This window comes from Ischnura elegans, chromosome 10 (genome assembly GCF_921293095.1).
Source record: "Ischnura elegans chromosome 10, ioIscEleg1.1, whole genome shotgun sequence".
Lineage (NCBI taxonomy): Eukaryota > Metazoa > Arthropoda > Insecta > Odonata > Coenagrionidae > Ischnura > Ischnura elegans.
This window is the reverse complement of record NC_060255.1, coordinates 101911216-101934568: the sequence shown is the minus strand read 5'-3', so window position 1 is coordinate 101934568 and position 23353 is coordinate 101911216. Positions and strand designations below refer to the sequence as shown.

At 37.9% G+C, this 23353-nt stretch overlaps 1 protein-coding gene across 12 annotated transcripts in view; it reads left to right on the top strand.

The window, feature by feature from the left end:
* The window catches only part of LOC124167314 (MAP/microtubule affinity-regulating kinase 3-like), a 227673-nt gene that overhangs the window by 185561 nt on the left and 18759 nt on the right, over window positions 1–23353 (top strand). For 8 of the 12 annotated variants that reach the window (XM_046545284.1, XM_046545288.1, XM_046545285.1 and 5 more), the window contains 3 exons: window positions 4740–5039; window positions 7692–7724; window positions 8403–8511. In XM_046545284.1, the coding sequence (XP_046401240.1) occupies window positions 4740–5039; window positions 7692–7724; window positions 8403–8511 (442 nt within the window). The remainder of the gene's footprint in view (window positions 1–4739; window positions 5040–7691; window positions 7725–8402; window positions 8512–23353) is intronic. The other 4 variants (XM_046545282.1, XM_046545290.1, XM_046545280.1 and 1 more) reach the window with 3 other exon arrangements.

Sequence of the window (23353 nt, the reverse complement as noted above, 5' to 3'; positions counted from 1 at the left end):
CGATATCAGCTGGAAATCAACAAAAAGAACTAAGATATTAGTTTGTAGCAGAAAAAGATGAGACTAGAACTATAATTGAACTAGGAAAACAAAAACTTGAGGAGATGAAAGAGTTTTCCTGCCTTGGAAGCTGAGTTACTAACAATGGACGAAGCTTGAAAGAAATAGTCAGTAGAATAGCACCGGCTAGGAAGCCTCTGTGCTCAAAGCAGAATCTGCATACAGTTGAAAGTACAAGCATAGATTTAAGGAAACAATTCATTGGATACTACATGTGGCATATGCTACTCTGTGGAAGCAAGGCTTGGACGTTGACAGCGGCAGAGAAGTCGAGAGTAAAAAGCATTCAAAATGTGGTGCTACTGAAGAATGAAGAAGATATAATGGATCGACCGAGTAAGTTATGAGGAAGTGCTGAGGAGAGTGAGTGAGAAGAGAAGCCTTCTGAAAAGGGACAACTTGTCTGAAATATCTGTCATTATGGCCTGATGTGTTAAGGAAAAACACCACTATTTTTTTTGTTTGTGAGGAAAGAGTTTTGACTGGATCTGACTCAATTATTGACCCATATCTGCCTGTTATTTATATTGATTCATGTATTTTGACATGCACAAAGTTCAGGAAAACTATTACATACTTGGTTTGTTTGTTTGTTTCTGAGTAAAGATTTTTGACTGGATACTTCACTTATTAATGATTTGGAAAGGTTTAAGAAAAAGTATTGCAATCCTTATAGGACAGTGGATACTTTTTTTTTACTAATGATTTCACATTGGATGCTAAAGTTCTATTTTAATGGACTTAAAAAGTTTATAGCGGTTCAAAGAAACTAAAAAAGAAGTACATTCAATGTGCAGTTTCCATGGGTTATAGCTATTTTTGTAAGTTATATAAATGTAGCGAAAAGCTTTTTGTTAAGTCGTTTAATGAAAATATGGAAGTGTATAGGGTGTAAAACTCAAGTAAAAGCCATTAAAGAAAACAGCATATTTCTATTTCAATCGTGTAAAACTTTGTTTGTTGCCGTTATTGACTTACTAAATCTCTGTGCGTGTGCTAATGTTTTGGTATTTGTGTACATAGGAATGAATGATTTGTTGAGAATTCGATGGTTACTCTTGGTCAATTTCTGTGTTGGAGTCAAACTGATGCTTCCTTCGAGATGCAGTGGCCATGAGGAATCACATTTTTGTTTCCAGAGATAAATAATGTCTCAGGACTGACAACACTGTATAAAGTGAATAGGGTATTGCGTAAAGGCTAACTGAAAATGAACTATTTTTGTTGCTATAAATTCCTAGTTTAAATTGATCTAATGGAAATCAATTGTTTCTAGTGAATTCCAGGAGGGTTGTCATTAAGTGTTGTAGGAGTAAGTTGATTTCCTATTTGTTACTGTTATAGTTTGTAAGTATATTTTACAATTGGTGTGACTGCATTCTAATCATTGTTTGGTGTGATGTTTTGCACTCCTTTTAGTTAACATTCGAAGGGACAGCAGTTTCGAAATTATTACATTTGTTTTCAGAAATTCCTAATTTGTTCTTAAATTATATAGTTGCTGCGTGTGCTGGAATGTGATGTTGAAGAGATGGAGATTTAAATATTTATGCATTTAATGAGAGGAAATAATGTTCATTTAATTGTTCGTGCACATATGAAGATGTTGGAAACTGTTTAGCCCGTGGGAAATTAAATGTTAGACAAAATAAATAAATTTGCTGTGGGCATTATGATGAAATTATTAAATTTTAGTTGACCCATGAATTTTGTAGCGCCTAACAATCAACAAACATTTTAGTTTCACCATTTATAAATCAAGAGTGGCTGTACCGTTTTTAATGATTTTTTTAGTTATGATAAAAAAACATGGAAAAATTCAATAAAACTATAAAAATAATTTTTACAATTGCTTACAATTTTCTCTATTCAATATACATAGGGTACATCTGGACACGTTTTCATGCATTTTTTTCAATTAATTTTTATTTTTAACTCAGGAAATTTTAGATATGGTGGCTTTATAAAACAGTTAATGAAGTCAAAATCTTATGTATGCAGTTGTTGGGTTATTTGTGTTTTTATCCATAAAAAAAAGTTTTACCCTACACCTTTGGGTTCATTCTCTTGAGTCAATAACCTTCTGATACACAACAGTTTTTGTTTTTTTTATCAGGTGCAAAAACAGATAAAGTTTAAAAGGTTTACCAACTCATCAACTTACCACTTTTAATTGACAATGAGAAGAGTATGGGCACATGAGCACGAACACTCAATGGTTGACTTTGTTATCCTTCATCATGAGTACAACAGGAATTAGAAATTAAATTTGTTTTAACTCAAAGAGCATATCAATTGGGATCATGGGAATCATTTGAATGATAACTACCTCATCTATGAATATTCCTTAGTATAATCCTTTGTATTTCCTCTAGTGTAGTTGTGAGAACCATTTTTATTATCAGATTTTTTAATCACCAAACACGTTCCATTGCATAGTTTTGGTTGGTTTAGGTTTTGAAGTATTATGACCACTGAGCCTCCCTTTAACTGTAAATTGTGCAGTGGTCAGCCAGGCACATCCAAAAAGTTTAAAATTTCAGTGGGTGTTTTTATCTTCATTTGTTTCACAACCAATAGATTTGAGTGGATGCAGAGTACCAATGCAGACTAAATTACGAAGTTCAAACCATCCACATCTTTGTCTTAGCCACCAAATTGCTCACTCACTCCACCATTTGTGATTTTCGTGGATATCATTCATGTTCGGGAACACTTTCTTGATGAGCTCATCTTTCGATTAAACGAAATTACGAGTACGGCCATTACTGGTAGTTAACAATTATATTGAAATAAATGCTTGCAAATTTCCATTATCATAATCATGGAAAATTTCAAGTTTTAATCTCAATAAGGGCAAATTCCACTCTCTCATCACCCGTGGTTCTTATGATTGTAGTCAACAATTGCTTTGATATTAGTTTACAAATACGATAATGATGTGTCAACTCAAACTGGGCTTGGTTTGACTTCAATTTTTTAAATATTTTTTAACTATTAAAATGCTTTTAATATTGTTTAGCAGCTCAGTCATTGAATTGGTGAAAACAAAACAAATCATTTAGTTAGTAGTTCTAACCAACTTGACGACTGTTGTATTGTTACCAACTCTTAAAAAAATACCCCCAAGATCAGAATTAGTATTTTCCATGAATTTTTACTATTTTGTCATGTTTATTCTGCTACTCTGGGCTGAGACGAATCTAAAAAAACCAAATATCATTAAAATCGGTACGGCCATTATCGAGTTATAAATTGTGTTATTAACACGATTTTCGACTTGGTTTTAATTATACAGATTTATGAAGTCATTATTGATTCGGTAGTTTTACCTAATAAATGAAATGAATCAAATTCATGTAATTGCTAAGAATGGCATGTAATTGCTAAGAATGGCATGTACATAAGGGTTAAAGCTGTACAGGTTAAATAAGTACTTTTATTCTAATTTGAAGGCCTTACTGTAAACAAGCAGTTGCAATGGATGCCTCTCTGAAATGAGATTTATTTAGCTCAATTTGGTAAATACTAATGACGATTTATTGATTATGCACCTAAATTTTATTTGGTATTGCGAGTGAATATGCACCTGGGTGCTTTGCATTTTGTGTTGTCAAAGTAAATTATGATAAAGTACTGTTTTCAATAATTTTTGGATTGTATACTAGATGGTACATATTTTTGAAATTTGAAAACCAGGATATTTTCTCTGCAAAAAACATCAAACAAAATACATGCATATTGAGAAACTAGCTTTGGAATATGGTTAGATTACAAGTGCATGGTTATTGTAATCTAGCCTTGTGTTATGTAAATTAATATTAAATACTGTTTCAATCAAACACTATAGTGTTTAGGCACTATTTCCTGTTGAAGCTTCATTCACAACAATTTAACTTTTTGTGAGACCTCAAGGACTCTGCTCTTTGGCTCACAGCAAATTGAGTTAAAAAATGCTTAACAAGTAGCTATGATTACAAAGAAGGAAGTCTACCAATTGTTAGGAAGGTGGCAATGATATCTTAAGTCATTCAAACTCTCCTTCAAATCATTGGCGTACGATCTGGGTTGTGATTGTTATGGTATTTCACGTGTGCTCCTTGATGAGAATCAGCCAAATTACTCTAAGTGAGGTTGTTGTGAAGAGGCCACACTGTGTGAATGGGTGCACCTGGGCCATATATCATCAAATAATTTGGTAACCGTGTTGAATTTGAAAAATTGACTGCAAGTATTGTGATATTTGTGATACTCAAACATGTACATGCATCATAATGCATTGTAATTGGCACAATTGTCACTGTACGTTGATATAATATTGCTGTGAATTGTAATCTGCGTTACTGGAGTAGTATTGATGGGTTAGAGCTTGATGTAGCGAAAAGTGTGCATATTAGGAAAACTCTTTCACAAAATTTTGTGGAAAAGTGTGAGAGTTTTCCTGTTAACGGATGATCATAATCTCATAATTTGCTCGATGTACGGCCATAGCCACGATGTATTTGAATTATTGCCTGGCAGCATCAAGTTAGAGGTATGGCCCAGGCTCAAGTCAATGAGTCACACCAAGTATGTGCATATTGGTAATCTCCCGTGTGTTTGTGTATGTGAAAGGGGTTTGTGTTTGCTTTAATATTAATTAATTAATGAGTGCTTCTTCTTCTTCTGTTGTGGCGCAGTGCCAATCGCACGCCCGTCTCTCCCGCCGTGAGCAACCGAACGCCATTCCCACGGAATGTGCCCAGCCGCTCGACCTTCCACAGTGGCCAGAACCGGCAGCGTGGTGGGCATGTGGGCGTGGGAGGGGGCGTTGGTGGCGTGGTGGTTGGAGGGGGGGGCGGCGTGATGGGCGCGGGGCCAAACCAGTCGCTGGTGGGTGGCAACCCGTACGGACCCGCCTCGCCACTGCTCTCGCAGGACGGCTCGCACTCGGCCCGGACCTCGTTCTTCCACAAGCTGTCATCTCGCTTCTCTAAACGGTAGGTCACACGGACCACTCGCAGCCACGGAAGATCTCCTCTGCAAGTAAACACACAAAAGTATATACACGAGGCGGGAAAGTAATTGTCACGAGCTAACCAAAAGAGAGAGAGATGGTGGTTGCGTTGATGATGTGCTTGCTCATTCAACTTTGCATTGAAAGTTTTAATGGAGAGGGTGGTGAAATGGGTTCTGCAGTGTTGTTCTGTGCAGGGAAACAGTGAAATAACACATTCTAAGGAACTTGTTGACTGGGGAGAGTTGCATGGTTAAAAGTGCTTTGTTAGCTTCTTCAGTTTTATCTATTGTTGGGGCACATTGAATGCCTTTTATTATTTTATGATAAAGCTAGATGATTTATTGTTTTATTTTTAACTAAGTTACGCACGCACACACACTTTATTTCTGTTGTTGATATTCAACCATCAAGTTGGACTGGCTTTATTTCATTAACAGTGTCTACAATGGAGTGATATCATTAATCATGTTGTGTTTTCAATTTCCCTTCACTGCTGATGTTGTTTTCTAGTTTCCTCTGAACACTCGGATAATGCTTGGTTCTTGTAAATGTTCTCACTTGCAGAGCATAAAATGATGGTAAGTGCATTGTGTACTGCTCCCCCTCAGCATACTTTGCTCCTGTGGTCAAGTGAGAAGACATTAGTGTGGGGGCCAGAATAATTTGGGATGTCATTTAAAACCTTCCTGGATCTATAATTCATTGTGCTCTCTAATTGGTGGCTTTTCAAATCATTAATATCATAAACAACTTCATGTAGAGTGCGTATACCAGGATTTTGTTAAAGTTGATTAATTTAATTGTTACTGTTCTATATTTTACTAAGCTTTTTATCAATGTGGAACATCACTTTTACATGGCTTTTACTATCGTGGTCAACCAGTGGCATAGTGGTGTCGAAGTTCTTTTTTGTGTCATTTAATATCATTGGTTGGCAACTTCGACCATTTTTTCTGCAGAGTTTCTGGAATTGAAATTTAGTCAACAACTTGGCTGCTGTTTTTCTTCAAATTATTCAGGAAAATGACATTGTATTTTGCTCCATGACATCCTCCAGTTATTTAGTGCATACATACTATAGTGAAAATTTCCATGTGAAAACTGTATTAAGTGATATTTTTAAACAAAAAGTTGATTTCATAGCAAAAGACGTTTCCCTCTGGCCATTTTCATTCCAAAAGTGAGTGAGAAATGTGGGGACAATTCTCTGCAGTCTCTCTGCTCATGTATAGGAGTCTTCTCCTTGTTTTCTGACTGGGATCGTCAGACAATTGGCTTTCTCTTTGAAGTACAGATCATTTTACAGCATTCTTTGGCTGTGACTGTGATTTATACTAATCTCGGATAAAATTCTGTTTACTTTTCAAGAAATCTTATGTTGCCATATGTGCCAATGTTTGGAGGGTATTGCCTCAGCCTTACTTAAATTCTCAGCATTAATAAAATGTTAACCTGATTGAAGTATCCACTTGAGTCTTTTGCCTTCTCAGCATGCTGCAACCGCAATGTGTACATGGAGTAGAGGATTTGTTTCTAATCTGAGCACACATTGCGTGACACATTATATTTTGTTTTGGTTTGTACATAGGTGGCTTTAACTCATCTTTTGTAAATGGAACCTGTTATGTTGTTGACTTAACTTTGATATGCCTTTCCTATGGAAGAGGTAAGAGTCATGGTTAGTATACATTTGGGGTTGATGTGAGTGCTGGTGCTCATTACTAAAAAAGAGGGTAGTCGAGGTGTGATATCCTGCTAAAGAGAGAGATATGTGATGTGATTGCGCTACGCACTCCCGTGCGTAAGTATGCGTGTTTGGATGTGTGCATATGGGTGTCTGCATGCAATTACTGTCCTGCACCATGAAATACTGGAAGTGGGTTCCTACTTTGTATTATAATTGAATGACATTTGGTTGGCGTTTACTTTGCGATTGGTCAACCCAAGCTGCACTTGAATTGGTATCACCTTGTTTTCATTCATTGGTGAATGTTATGTGTGACTGTTAACTTCAGCCGAATAAAAGCTATCTTAATTGATCACAAAAGTGTTTATTTTATTTCAAGTATTAGGTGCAACTCGCATAATGCATTGACCCATGAGCTGTGTGTATATGCGTATGTACATGGTTTAATATCAATATAGTATGTGTACTTGTATGCATACATATATATACGCAGTACTTGTTTAAAATGGCGTCCCCATCTATGTACCTGTTGTCTCTGCCTTGGCTCCCCCATTTTCTTAATTTTTTTTTTTTTTTAATTTTCATTTTGTTGTTTGATGAAATTGTTTGGCTTGTGTGTGCGTGCGAGTCTTTAGTCTCATTTTGACGTCTGTCTGATTTGATGATAATGGTGGTGATGATGTCAGTGAATGATGTGTTGGTTAGTTAGGTTCATTTTACTTTGTGCTGGTTTTGAATTAATGGAAAAGAAACAATTAATGTTATCTGTTTTGAAATGTTTCTTTTGTTTCAAAGTAAATCAATAAAATTGAATGTAAAAACTTATATAAATGTTGATAAACATTCAGATGTGCTATGGTGTTGCAAAAGTTTTTTTTTGCCATTTATTATCTTTAACCTCCTCTGAGTTGCTCCCATTGTTTAGAATGCTTTTTTGAATTTCAGACCCATGGATCAGGTCCCTAGACATGTAGTTAGGTATGTTTGCCATTTTTTGCATATTCTCTTCTAGTTGTAGTATAAATAGTTCCTTTGACGGAGATTTTTATTTCTCATAGTTTTAATTTAAGTGCTTCTTGTTGACGAAATCATTGTCCTGCACACGAGTAAATATTTTCAATTTTGAACCATTCATAATGCATCGTTAATTTTTTGCATGGTATGAGAATGTGTGAAGCATTGTTTGACTTAAGGAGCACTGTTTTCTGATAAGCTTAGCTTCAATTGATTGTCTACTGAGTCACATTTGGACTACCCTTAATTGACACATTATGCATAGCTAAAGGAATTTGAGTTCTTTTTGAGTATTGGAATCCAGTAGTATTTCATTGTTTCATGTACTACGTGATGATTCAGCTTAATTGAGAATGATTCAAGATGCATGACTCAATTCCTCAGTGTTCCTACAGTTCCCATGTAGTCGTAAATGAAGAGTATGTGGTTTAAATATGTTAATTTTATGTTGATAATTCGAAAATGGAGAATTAATGTTGAGAGTTTACTCTTATGCATGTTGTCAAATTAAATTTCAAAATGCATTCATTGCATTAATTACGAGCATTATTATTATTGTGGCCATTTTGCTGTTATACTCTTGCTCTCTTGCTGATTTCTGTTCTCTTACATTTTATGTGGATGTGGTGGTTTGGTCTGCAGCAGTCAGGTGAATGATGAGCAAGTGAAACCACGGTCGCTTCGCTTCACGTGGAGTATGAAGACCACTTCATCTCGGAACCCAAATGAAATAATGGCTGAAATTAGGAAGGTAAGACTCAGTATGAGCTGTTTCATCCCTCGTTAGAACTGGGAATGGGGCACAGATTAAAGCATTTTGTTGAATTGACAGATTCAAGATTTGAATATCAGCTGTGTGGTTTCACAGTCCCTCCCCTCCCCTCCTCACATCCCCTCCTGTATTTCTCATAATCGTTGACTAGTTTGATTAAGCCATTGCCATTGGGTAAGGAAAATGATTTAAAAAGTAAGGATCATGTGTTAGACAAAAAATACTCCCAAGATATTACAGCTGAAGCATGAGGTGCTTCTCAGGTATTCGATAAAAAGTCATGGATTTGAGATATGATGCAATTCATGAATTAGTAATTAGAATTTATAATGTAATTATGGGAGAGCATGGATAGAGTGCTCGGCTTCTGATCCAGGAGTCCTGTGTTCAAATCCTTGGTGAACCCCGTGGACACCATCAAGCAAAATCCTCAGGCATTGGAGGTGTAGGGAGAGGAACTAGCCACCCTATTCTGAATGTGTGATTGTGTTATGCCTGTGGCTTAATTTGGGGTGAGCTTTACCCTCACCTTTACGAAGCAGCTTTTGGGTTGAATCATCGAGTGTGTTATTCTCATACTCCTACTCTGTGAATTGGTGACATTTGAAGGGCTGCCATTATGTAAGCTCGAGACATTGTCGAGAGGAGAAATGTGGTCATAATTCCTGAAGCCTCTGTCGCAGGAATTGCAGCCACTCAACCTGATCTCACTCCCTTGACACTTTCCCAGCTGATTCATCGCCTTGCCCACTAATAAGTTCAACACATTCAGGCTTCAATTGGTGCAAGTTAGGCATATTTAATTCAATAAAAGATCATTGCACTTTTCCACAAAAATTTTTACTACGTGCAATGTGTTTCGGCTCACTGTTTCCCCCCGTTTTCTGTGGTTCTTCCCACGTGTCGTTATTTTACAGTTATGGCTAGAGTCCTCATTGCAACGTGGGTTCCCCGCATTTGGTAGTTGTATCTTTTCTCACTGTCTCCACTCTGTACGCCTGTTCCCACCCCATTCTTCAAAGATGTCAAATCCTCCCCAACCCCCTTTCTCAAGGGTGTAAAGGTGATTTTCAAATGTTTTGCAGAGTCATGTACCAGATGATGACTCAGTGAGCCGAAATGCACTGTATGCAGTAAATAATTTTGTGGATCTTTTATTTATTTAAATATGCCCACTAATAGTGTTCACTCACTTGAGGGTGACCTCAGCCGATCTTCTAAGCCAGGGGTCTCCAAAATACGGCCCGCACACTCATTTCAAGTAGTGTACGATTCGTCTAACTCTGTGAGATGCTGCTAGGAGCATTGCAGTGCTGTACTGCACGTCAAAGTCGCCTTCAACTGTTTGTAAATAAGAAATATGCCACCGGATTCTTCAGTAGTCGTTGGTATCGAATACTTCAGTCATTGGCAAATTTGCTATCCGGAACTTGGAGTGTGGCCCTCGTGACCTAGTAAATTGGAGACCCCTCTTTTAAGCTGTTGTTTCCCATCTCAACTGTGGGCAGCCCATGTGCCAACCCCCCTCTCCATCACCTCCCCTCAACTCCCTCTGTGCAACTCGCCCTCTTATCCCTCTGCGTTCCCCCACTCCTTTTATGGCCATTCCCTTCCTTAAAACATCCTGCCGTTTGCCAAGCACCACCCTCCCCCTCTCTCGAGAATCCACCTTCTGTCACTTTGCCCACCTTCAGATACCTTCCTTCTGGTCTCATGCACTATTCCTTTTCATTCAGTATTCCAATTTCCTTGCTGTGTGATAGGAAGTAGGTTCCCCACAAATCTTAGTTTCTGAGTCTCATTGAAAAAATTCCTCTCAGGCTCCTGAACCTCTTCTATGGCTAAGTTATGCTGACAAAATTGTCCTTTGTGCCTGTGACATCAACTCCCTCCGGATATTTGTCTCCTCTCACAATCCATCTGTCTCTTTCATATTCTCCACTTCAAGCTCTAACTCCGGCTTTGTTGATGTGTATTCAGTGAAGCCTCTTTATGGAGGGAACAAAATTTGGGCAATTTTATGCAAGGAGGTTCAATATAGAGAGGTTTTGATGATAGGCACCATTTTTTCATATCATTCAGAAATGAAAGGCACTACTGTAATTTAAACCATCGTATTTGTGTGTTTTAACATACATTGTAACGCCATAATGTACCCTCTTACAACTACCCAGGCTAAATCTCAGAACCCAAAAGACGAGGGTAGTTCCGCGTTATATAAACTTGCTCGCGACTAGCTAGCAGTGGAGAATTCATTTAATTAAAACTAAAAGAACCACGAGGATTTGTCCGGGACTCCTCACGCAAGGGATCAATAAACCAAAAGAAAAGAGAATCACTTCTATAAAACAAATCGTACCACAACTTGGGCATTTATTTAACAATTGCACCTTTTGAGTTTTCTACAAAATGACAGTTCCATTAAACAAAATAAGATTTTCCCTGATCCACACTAACGACTCCAATCCACTGACATCACAATTACCCCTGCACTCGACGAACCTCACACACATGAATAAATAAATTGGAGACAAATGTCCACTGAATAGTCCCAAATATGGGTGCCCCCAAAATTACAACAATAAATTGATCTGTCCCCTTAAACCAAAATGAAACCAACAGCCACATACCTTACGCTAACACACACACAATCATACAACCCACATACTCCGAAGTCCATGCTTCATCACTGAGAATTATCTCAAGTCAGGAGAGTTCAAGTTAGGTGCGTCCAGCGGGAAGGTTGCAGAGCGAGAGAACGGTTTCCTTCGCCACGCTGACTACCTAGCACCCACAGTGTTGCTGTTTTTCCCAACACCGCGTAGCAGACGACACAATTTGTCATCTGTTCGGCCCGCGCGCGCTCTTCTCCTTACGCGCGGGTCTTTAAACTGGCATCGCAGTTGGATCGCTGGCCGCCCGTCGCCCAAGTTACTCCGCCGTGGTCAGCCGCGGAAGTAAAGTGGCGATCTTCTTCAAGACTGCTCTCAGAGAGGACCAATCTCTTCGCTGCAGTCCTGCGGCATGCCTGTAAACTTCCAATTCATCTCCCTCTCCTCTCAACATTCATGCTCCACAAACACATAAAAGAAAACAAAGAAAACACATTAACACACATCACACACGTAACGTAAGTGGCTATCTGGCCTCAATGCTCCCCCCTTTTGGGACACGCGAGACGATACCGATGAACAAAAGAAACAAGTGTAATGATTAATTACATAATGAAAGTAAAGTGGATTGAAGTCCCAAAAAGAACATACATATTCATAGTTTCAATTAATAATCTCTTTACATTATTTCCATACATAATATATACATATTTTTTTTTAATACATTAACTTCTCCCACCTGCTCTTCGACCTCCAACCTTCCCGGACGCACTTTACGCATTACAACATTCATGCATTAATGAACATCTATTTGCAATTTAATGATTACACTAGGGAAAAAGTGATTTTTCCAAGTGACCTTTTTTGTAATTATAGTTTGCTTAATTTTTTTCTCTCTTGAAATAATATTATCAATCCTATTGAATACAATTATATTATTATTTACGCATTCCTCCATCCTTTAAAAAATCTTTCAATGACTTTCAAAGCTTCCTGAACCTCTTTTTTGGTGGAAACTGTAACTGATTCTGTATTATCAATTTCTTCCTCCACATCCTTCTCTTCCCGTGACTCGCAATATGCCCTGCCCTCGTCAATGGCTCTGAAGATTGCTAATTTTGTGTTAATGTCAAGCAGCCGCCTTTCTTTATTTGTCAAATCCATCATGGGCCTATAATTAATAAAGTAATTTTTGTATGATTTCATATTTTATGGCAAAGAATTGAAAATATGTGAAATATCCTTTAGAAAATTGATTTGTCTTTTTTATAACACATGACATGTTAAAGATTATAAGAAATAAAAAAGACATATGACTACTGCAAAAATCAGGCGATAAATAGAGCGTGCTTTTGACACTTTCGTCGATTTCCCTCTCTCCAAACTGCAATGCACGTATAAATTCGAAGAAACTCACTGTGGAGGGCACACAGGAATGCTGGGTCTACTAAATGACGAGATTTATACCGGCGAGGATGCTGGGCGAACTTCATTTTTTTATTTCGAAGTTGTAATTGCATGGAAGATTCGCGAATTGTATGGAAAAGAACTTTACCCTACCTCTGAACATTATCCTACCTCCAACCCACAGCCCATTGACGTCATCAGTAACCTCGGAATGAACATACCCCAATAACCCCTCCCCTCCCTCCCTCGCCCCTCCTGAAAAACTATAAAAAGGCTGTCACCTAAGGCTATGTACCTTGACAATGGCACAAGTTGCCAAAACCATGGTCGGTGAAAATAAAATAGTGTGGAAACAGACAAGTTGCTTTAATAAGCTGAATAAAAGAAAAAAATATTAAAATCGGTTCACATCTTCGGGTCGCCCTTGGACCCTAAAACTTTTTTTTAATTTTCAAATTACTTGCTTTTCCAATGTAATAGTTTGTCACGTCTTCAATGAGAGCCTAAAAACATTGTTTTAATTTGGTCAGTTGATATCTTTCAGTCGCACGTAGGGCTTAAAATTTGCCTAAATTTCACATATTTAAGAGTTATTTTTTGTCTTTAATATACTTTTTTAATGCACTGGGTACTTCTGTATATTTATTTTTGAGCACGAGAACATTGCGTTTTATTATGATGTGAATAAATGAACAACTTCTGGTCGCGCAATGACCCAAATGCTGCCAAAAAACAGTACCTGAAGAAAGACAGGGCCAAGGCATGATAGGTGATAATGGTAAAAATGGGCATTGTACTTTTTGGCTTGCTCTATATTTGAAAAGCTTGAATATTTAACTTTGGTACAGTGACAGTATACAGTGGAAGCCAGGATTAGCGAGTGCGGCATTTTACAAGAATCGCATTTTAGTGAGTGAAAGTCTTTGTGCCGCCAAATGCCCTATGTTTTACATGTAAAATAAATCAGATTAGGGAGGTCTAAAAGTTCCCTTCCGCTGTGTATGCTCCATTTTACGACAGGTATTTGGTGAGGGTGATGTACCGCTGAGCAAGCATTAACTATTATGTTTTGTATTGTGTGTTTACAGTGGAACCTCGATCTATCGTTTTTCAGGGGGATGGACAAAAAAACGATGAATGTGGGAAAACGATCGAGCGGGAATGTTTGAATAGGTTGCCAATGTCCCAGAAAAAGCAGGAATTTGGCACGTAATTATAATATTCAATTAAGGATTCAAACAAGATTTTAGCCAATTACAGGAATACTAGTACTTTATCAGGACACTAGGCCATATTGTTGATTGGAATAATATCTCTTTCAAATATCCTAAAGGAACACGCCACCTCGCTAAAAAAATGTTAGCTCTCCACTCGGCATTTACCCTGTTATTATGGATTTCTCTCTGATGTGAAAATCCATGAAACACCATTTCCAGTACACGTATACAGGAGAGCAATGTGCATGTTATGCCTAAAACAACCGCTTTCTCTGGTGCAGTGATTGGTTGTGGGATGGATCGTATAGGCCTAAAATAGTCAATTATTTGTAATGTTCCCGTCTAATATATATATTATTCATGTAATTTAGGCAATGTGTAAAGCGTGAACAATGTTGCGTTAATCGTCAGCGGCACACCCACCTGAGCCTCTGCTTCATCCCACTTCTTGATTTCACCAGGTAGCTCGCTCTACCCCACCCCTACCATCATGTGCTAGTGGACAGCCCAAGGCATTCTCCAATATTCACGGGCTTCTATACCGGATGCTTTTCTTCATATTCAATTATTTTCAGTCCATCTTTTAAAGTACTCACTTGTTTCTTCGGAAGGGTGATGGTCCGAAGATGGATAAAAATGAAACTAATAAAAATGAAACCTTACTTTATGAAACCCACACGGAAAACACTCGCTAGTTTGAAGCCAACCCACCCTGGAAAGTACGGAACCACTCGTGCGAGGTGAAGTTCGGAACTGATGCTATTGCATACGTCTTACCCAGAACATACTGCAGAGGGTGAAGCATAAACATATGATTGCGCCATGAAATTTTTTGTCCTAAAGAGAAGGCAACTAACACATTCTTTTCTAATTAGCGTAGCGCCAGATGAGTTGTGTAATTTCTAAAGATTTTAATGGGTCGCGAAAAAATGTTTGCTTTTGTTCCCACCACCCTTTTTATGTCTTTAGTGCATTATTTAACATTTTTGGTGGTCATTTAAGATGGAATATTAAAAAGAATACTATTTCTTATTGATTTTATGCTGTGGAAGATCGTTAAAAATCAAATGATCCTTAACTTCCCATGCTTTATTGTTAAATATCAATGATCTTATCACTAAAAATTCCTGTCCGTTCTAGAATACATAATCAAATAACATATTGAAAATTATTGCACAAGGATTTAATTTGAGAATTTTGTGAATAGTAAATAGCGAATTTCGTGAGTAGCGAATTGTAACTATTATCTACACATAAGATTCAGTAAAACTTCGATTTTACGCACTTTGATTTTTCATCAAGTCTCGTTTTTACGCAGCGACTCTCAAGTGTGGCCGGAAAGCATAGGGAATTGCAATGGTGAAACTTCGATTTTTCATCTTTTCTTGATTTTACGCAGTTTTTCGATTTTGTGCAGCATAACCCCAGTCCCACAGAGGCCGCTAATCTTGATTTTACGCAGTTGTCTTTGGATTTGTTTTGAAAATCCCGACTGGAGCAATATAAAGTAGGTTATTATTTCGTCTCAATGAGTTGCAAAAAGGAATACAGGAACGGTTGAAATGACGTCGCGCTGTTGAGCATGAAACTAAAAACATCGCGAATCTAACTTTTGCTTCCCCCTGTGCCCTCTCAGTAATATTTCAGGCTCCTTTACTAACGCGAATATTGCTCTTAGTTTAAAGTTGCCGTAGAAGGATATCGAAACCTAAAACATACGGCAATGGCCATGTATACGTAAGTACTTTTGATTAAGACATTATTGCCGGAGATATTAACATTATCACCTTTCATTTACAGTGAAACCTCGATATAACGACACCCCACGGTGCACTAATAAACACTCGCTATAGCGAATTGTCGCTTTACCGGAGGTGGAGCAAATAATAGCCAATATACCTGTTGCGAACAGATATACAGGAACAGGAGTGGTGCGGCGACAGATAAACATCTATCCGATAAACGTAAGCATAAATCCAGACGAAAGGCGATGTTTTTTTGCATCACTAAATTTCCTTACTCAAATAACGACTAACTATTCAAACAATTTATAAGCGCCGCACTGAATAAAAATCATGCAAAGCATTGTTTCGTCATCATTATATTTATCGAACGACAGTTTACTACATAAATTTGATACTGAGCACTCCATTAACTTCATTTCTAACAGATCGCTAGCATTTACAGAGGTTAAGGAGTCTTGATGAAAGTCTTCCGGCGGTGAAACCCTCGCTATGGCGAGAGCCAACACCGAAAGGGTCTCGTAAAAACGAATTCTTTAACACGCTTATTATAGGATCAATTGACGGTGCATCGGCTATCTCTCGTAATAGCGGGGGTGTCGCTATAGCCCGTACTCGCTTTAACGAGGTTCCACTGTATTATTCTACGTATTGGTCGACTCTGTTTATAACATATTTATTCTAATTACTGTAGATGGTCGTTAATCCGGAATTATGAACTACGAAATATCTATCCCTAACGGAAGGTTTTCTAGAATTTTGCCAACGCTTTCCGTCGCCCCTGCGAAATATAACCGTGAAATGAGTCGTCAATCGCCATGGAATCATTGAAGTCAAATTCAAGACGTGAGTGTTAAGGCAGTCCCTTTAACCCCTCAACGCCGTCTTGCGTACCCAGTATGCGCCCTTTAAATTTCGTATGCCGCCGTATTGCGTACCCAGTACGCTTCCTGACATACTGTATATAATATTTTTTCCCCGCTAGATATTGTATTTTAAATTAAAACTAATTGCTCTATCTTTTGAAGAAATGTTTTTCCTCTCCAATAAAATATTCGTTGCGGCTTTATGCTTTCAAGATTTAAAAAAAATGCTTTGATAAAATTCCATTTTAAACCAGTGCGTTGACGACTTTGGTCCAAAAACTCAACGCCTTCCTTCAACTGTTCTATCATGAAAACTTCCGCCTATTGTGCTTGAGAGACGTCGAGAAGGGTCAGCTACTTTAGCTTGAGATACGGTATCTTCTAAGCTCAATGCCTTCCCTCTGTCTTCTCCTTGTTTGTCGTCACCTCGAGCCCCAAGTGTGTTTGGTCCGCCTCGTTAGTCCATAATGTCCTAAGCGAAGGGGTCATGTGCTTCGCTCTGCATTTATTTTTTTAATTTTTTTTCTGGACAGTAATCAACGAAGATAAGATTCCATCTAAACAGTAAGCGTATACCAGGGTAGAGATATTTTCTCGTCTCTTGAGGGAGCTTCTAAACCACGAGCTTCAGTACGCTAGAGTCATTCATGCTGTGTGGTGTTCTTTCAGGCAGTGTGTTGAAATTCTCATCGGGTGTACTTCCTGTGTGTGGTATTTTTTTTATAATTGGGTATCCTACGAAAAGGTAATAGTATTGAAAGGCAAAAAAGGGACTCTGAAGTCTGTTTGTGTGTTAGGTTATAGTAAATTCATTGGTGGGGTGAATTTCAAGAACCTGTTATTGCATTCGTACCTAATGGAAAGAAAACGCCATTACAGGTGGTGTATGAAATTACAGTAAAACCCCTTATTTACACTTTTCTAGGGACCCAAGAAAAAAAGTGTAAATTGCGGGAAAATGCAAATTGTGGGAAATAGAGAATTTTCACTTTTATTCATATACTGGCTTTGGAAATGTTAATTTTTTAATTGTTCACTAAGCATTATGCCATAACACTGTTTCCCTCTGAAGCACAGTGTTTTTGCTGGCAGCAAAAATTAAAAAATAATCCTGTTTTGTCTGCAATGAAAACATCTTTTGGGCTGTAACCTTCCAGAACTCTAATATATTCAGATTCTTTCCACTGAGTTGCTGTCTCTATGTTAACATCTTTGCTTTCACCACTCACCATCTTATATACAAGACTGTACCTATTTTTGAATCTGTCCAACCAACCATTATAGATGCCGTGGAATCTTCGATTCCCAATCTTGTGGGAAAATACTTTTTTCTCAAGGGCCTTTGGTCCTGTTTACACGATACATTAACATGTACGAGTTAATTTCTGCTAGCATGAATGATTTTTGTGGACCGGAATGGGATATGTATGAATGTAGACAGGGGCAGATCCAGGATTTTTTTCTGGGAGGGGCACTAGAGGGCCTGACAGGCAAAATATCTTGTCTTAATTGAGATTAAAAACAAGATATAACAAATACTTTACAAAATTCTCTTTATTTTTATATCAAATTTATTCTTATTGAATTAAATGATTGAGCCTCCATGAGTAATACACAAAACAAAGCGAACATAATGATGACCATCAGGGGCGAATCCAGGATTTCTTTCTGGGGGGCACAAGCAATGCCGTATCCAGGATTTTGATCTGGAGTGGGGGGGGGGGGGCACAATGATACCACGTTATACAAAACGAACCGGACCGTATTAAAAATCTTGCATATTTTTAAGCTGGGGGGGCACGTGCCTCCCCCCCATATATCCTCCTATGATAACCATATTCAAATTCTGTCTCTTTTTTTAAGCATCTGGGGGGGCACGTCCCCTTCCCCTAAATCCGACTATGAATGCATGAACCAAATTTGAACAGGTTCTATTTTCTGTTCGTGCATATACGCACAAGTTGGATGAATACACGGTGCATTTTCGTGTTCATAATTTAGACATTAACTTGTACGGGTTAATGTACTATGTAAACAGGCCTTTAGATGACACCATTTGCTGGGACATTTGATGATCTTGCACCTAAAAACTACTCTTTTAGAATTCGTTCTATTTATTCTTACCTGGAATTCTTCGCATATATTCTCTTTTTTGATAAATGTCCGCACTGGTTTGCATATTTTACAATGGCATCGCGATTTTTCACCTCGGTATTGAATGTTGAGACTGGGAATCCGAACGGATTGCCAATTCCCAACATTCGAGTCGCCAGCGTTTGAATCGATGTGGGTTCCGGTGTGGGAATCATCTATCTCTATAATTTTCATTTTCTCGTCAATTAAAAATGTCCGTTTTTCACCTCGAATTTCCATTTTCAAGCCTGATCAATTCTATTTCCCGTACGAGTTGAGGGTAACTCGAGTTGCCGATCGGTAACACACGAGTATCTGACCTATACTCCTCGGCGATCAAGTGCGTAGTACAAACTGTCATGGGACTTCATAATTTTTTAAATTTACACTAGTTTGCGATACACTGCTATTTGAATGGGATAATTCAAGTTTAAATAAGTTTTTTAAAAGTATTTAATTAACCCATAATTGCTACGCAACTGTTGAGTGAAGTCAGCGCAAATGATCCCAGATGTCGGTCTAGTTCCGGCATTTATCACGTCTGGTTCCCTTGCAAACTCTCGTATCAAATTATCGACTACATGATTATTGTCAACATTCCTTCAGGAGTTCTTGCATTATAATTAATACATAGCTCGATTGCTCAATACACCTACTTTCATATCGTGAATCTTTTCGCCGCTGACAGAAAACGAGAGGACGTAGTTCAACTTTCCGACATTAGTGGCGTTCTGTCCCGCCACATTCAAATTCTTTCCGAAAATAGTTCTCATTACGTCTTTCTCTCTTAGATTTTTAAATAAAAATGCGCGAAAGGAAGCCAAAAGACAGATTTAAGGGCTGATATGCGCGATTAATTGTTTTACTACGCAAAAAAAATTTTTTTAGTCGGCACGTCGTGATGCACATCGCGGGAAAACGAAAAAAACACGGCGTAAATACAGGGTTCTATTTACATTGGAGAGATAGGAAATATGACGGGACCCAGAAAAAAACTTGCAATTTGCGGGAAAACGTAAATTCCGATAACGCAAATACGGGGTTTTACTGTATTTAGGAGACTATTGAATGCGGCAGTCCTAAATTCATATGTTGTTCATAGGAAAAACACGTATAAAAATTTGGCATATCATTTCGCATGCCATTGGGCGAGGTAATATTTTTGAAATATCCAACGTCATAGAACTGTTTGGACATGGTCGTCACTCATTACACAATTTAGTACCAAGACTAATAGAAATACATTTCCTTAAGACAATTCCTGCAGCTGGGAAAAGATCTAAGTCTCAAAGGAGGTGTGTAGTTTGTGCATAATATGGGAAATGAAGAGACTACGTGTACTGGTGTGAAAAATGTGCAGTGGGAATATGTTTGGATTGCTTCAAATCATGTCACACAAAGCCGATTTTCTAAGGTAAATCATTTGAATATTCACATATTGACGTTTGAAACATTAGCACGTGATTACCTATATGAAATGATACGGTAATAATGGAACAAAGTCAGACCAGTGGGCGGAGTGGTAAATTTTCAAGTAGGCGAAACGGGTAATCCTATCGAAAGGATCCAATCTGATATGAAATTTTCAACCACAATAAGTAAATAACATCATGTAATTGTATTTTTTTAATGCATGGAATGTTAGAGATCTCGTAGCTTATTCGAAACCAAATTAAAATCTTTCAAAATTGAAAATTTATTCATTAGTTCACAAAAGGAGATACATAAAACAATAAATATTTTTTCAAATCGCTCGAAAAATTATTATATTGTAGCGCATTATATTACGCAAGTTTACAAAAATTTTCAACGATACTGATCGAATATTATGAAAGATATAAATTATTGAATGATAGTATGCCAAAAAGGCGAAGTCATTTAAATCTCATCCGGCCGTTGAGATGGGATTTAATTAAATGCCCGCCGCACTTGAGGGATTAAACTCAGGAATGATTTAACACCATTTAATCAAAATACAAAAAGTGTCCGGTGTTATCAGATATGAGGAAGCAATATTACGTGAAGGTGAGTCGCACGGCTTGTGAGTCAATGGTCCCAGAAGTCAAAAAGAAAATGTGGTTATCTTTTTTGGATAACCTTGGAAGCCAAAATTTTGGCATAGGAAAATTTTTAATGGCTCATTTGGGCGTTATTTTGCTGGGGCATCAAAAAAATAGCATTGGCAAAATTCTAGAAAATCTTCTGTTGGAGATAACAAATCCGTAGTTCACAATTCCAGATAAATGATCGTCTACTTCAATTACAATTTATATCAAATAAGCAGGATCGCTTATTTTTGAAAGTTTATTATTCTTTATTATCATCACCATGTCTTATTATCTTCACAGCATGCCCCCTCGTGTTATTAAAATTGGTGAGTGTGCCGCAATCTTCTCGTAGAACAGTTATGGGACAAGTCATAAAAGTGAGGTATTTTATGCAATGTGACTGGAGAAATACATTTTGTTACTGAGATTGTTGTGTAAATGAAAAGTTTCATGACTGAGGCTGGAAATTGATGGATGGGTTCATATGGGACCAAAAATAATCCGTGTACATTAGGGCGGATCGCAAAAATCGATTTTTTTCAAATCCATCTGGCCCAATGAAAAAAAGTTGTGGGACCGATCAAAAATAAGGCCTGAAAAATTTGAGACCTCTACGTGAACCCCTGACCCTCGCTCAAATGCAATTTAGGGGGGGAAGGTCAAAATTCGAAAAATATAAAATTTTATGGTCATTCCCTATAGATTTTGCCGAGTTACTGTCCTTTGGGGCAAAAATTTCGTGCATTTTGACATATCTGCCACCGTTTAGCCACAAAATGCCTAATTTGAGTCCGCGCCCGCGAAGAAAATATTACAACGCCCGCGCAGCGTCGCGGATACAAGAGCTGCTAGCCGATCCCGTCCCCTCCCCGCTCGGTTCTCCCCCTCCCATGCCTCGAATGCAGCAAAATTCATCCCGCGTGTGCTGCTAGGAGGGCGTTTATCTTTGATAATATAAATCGGAAGATAGTAGAAGGTAAAAAACGGTGCGTAGTGAGACGACTTGTCCCTTATTTGGCGCCTCGTCGGCGTTAATCAAATCGATGTTACCAACTTTTAGAGAAGTGATGAAATATATTTAGATCTGCGAACGTAGGAAAGGAGCCTCCGGTGTATGAAGACGCCTCTCGAGTGGCTATGAAGGTGTGGGAACTTAGGATATACACTTCTATTCCGGTATTGTCCGACAGCTGTGTCTAAATGGATTTTGGGTGAAGGCCGCTCGCGTCCCCTCCCCGCTCGCCTCTTACACGCCCCAAATGCACCAAAATTTACACCAAGTGCGCCTTTCTTTGTTAGTCTTACTAATATTTGATGTTTCAGCATCGTCCGGTGAGGAACAATCACGAAAGAATTAGTCAATTATCTGCTTTCCATTCTGTATTTCTTATATCAGTGTCATTCCTAGTCTTTCGCTGCTGTCAACAAAGTTTTGGTGAATTATTTCACGAATATCTCATCCGCATGTATAATAAAAAGAATATTTAACTTCAAATTTGAACGTTCACTAATAGATTTTTACTTTCCACAGCGCTAATCTCAGATATAGCCGAAGGAACCGGAGTCTCTCTGCAATATATCATCAGCGTGTAGTCCTTTACGTCGATATTAAAATCCAGCAATTAAAAAAATCTCGTATTTGTCGCAAAACACATCCTTGCAGCAACTCAAATTGGATCCCTAGATTACCCTCCCAACGTTTATGTCGCAAATCCAAGTCAGTATAGTGCAATTAGCAAATAGACCACTGTAAGGGATGAAATACGGATTTAATGCTTTCCCGACGAATGATATGGGTAAACTCTTTTCGGGATTCAACAAAATTTATCCCTTAGGATGAGCCCCGAGTCGGAGATTGAAATGTTGGCCATTATGGAAAAATTAACCCGGTGGGAATCCCGAGATGAGTTTACCCACACTGCAAGGGATGTTGGAATTATGCTTATAGCAAAGGGATGATGCCTCCTTTTTTAATATTTTGTATCTACTTTTCACTCCGAGAGGAATCGATAATCGCAGATTTTATAACTTTTGCTAATCCTCCGACGGGGGAGGCAAACCTCCAAAAGTGGGACCCTGTTTCTTCAATTAACACCACACATTCCCCTCTAAACTTGTATTGATAAGTCCCCTTGCCTTTTTTCATCAAACAAGAGTATAGTCTTTCGTTTCAATAAAATGGAGCCCTTTGATGAAACCTCTCTTTTCTTATCCACAGTAGGCAGGGCTGGGCAAAATACAGGCCGAGGAGTATTTGACATACATAATACTACACAAAATGTATTTGAAATGCAAAATACCAAATACCTTGGACTTCGGTATTCGAAATACAAAATAGTATTTTAAATACTTTTTAAAATACAAAATACACTTGTAAGGAAACTAAGACATCTTTTAAAAAGTTCTAACACATAAATAAACATAAAAATTCTAACATACACATATACATTAGAGATTTTTCAATATAAAAATTATCAAATTTTGCTCTCTATGAATGAATTATTCCCCTTGAGGAATACAAGTCTTTCAAAAAGTTTGTCTGACAGAGATCCCCTCACAGGGGAATGGAGAAACCCAGCAAGTGAAAATAGTCTTTCCACTGGTGAAGATGAGCATAGGCTTGTATTGAATCTGATGAACATTTTCTTAATATTCGGATAATTTTGTAAACTCGACAGCGATTTGTCAGTAGATAGCATCTTTTTCTGGGTACGTTAGTGATTCTGGTACAGTAGCTTTGATTTATCTTACGAAGTTATGACTTTTGCGTCGGCTAAAGTTGCGGGAACGATCATT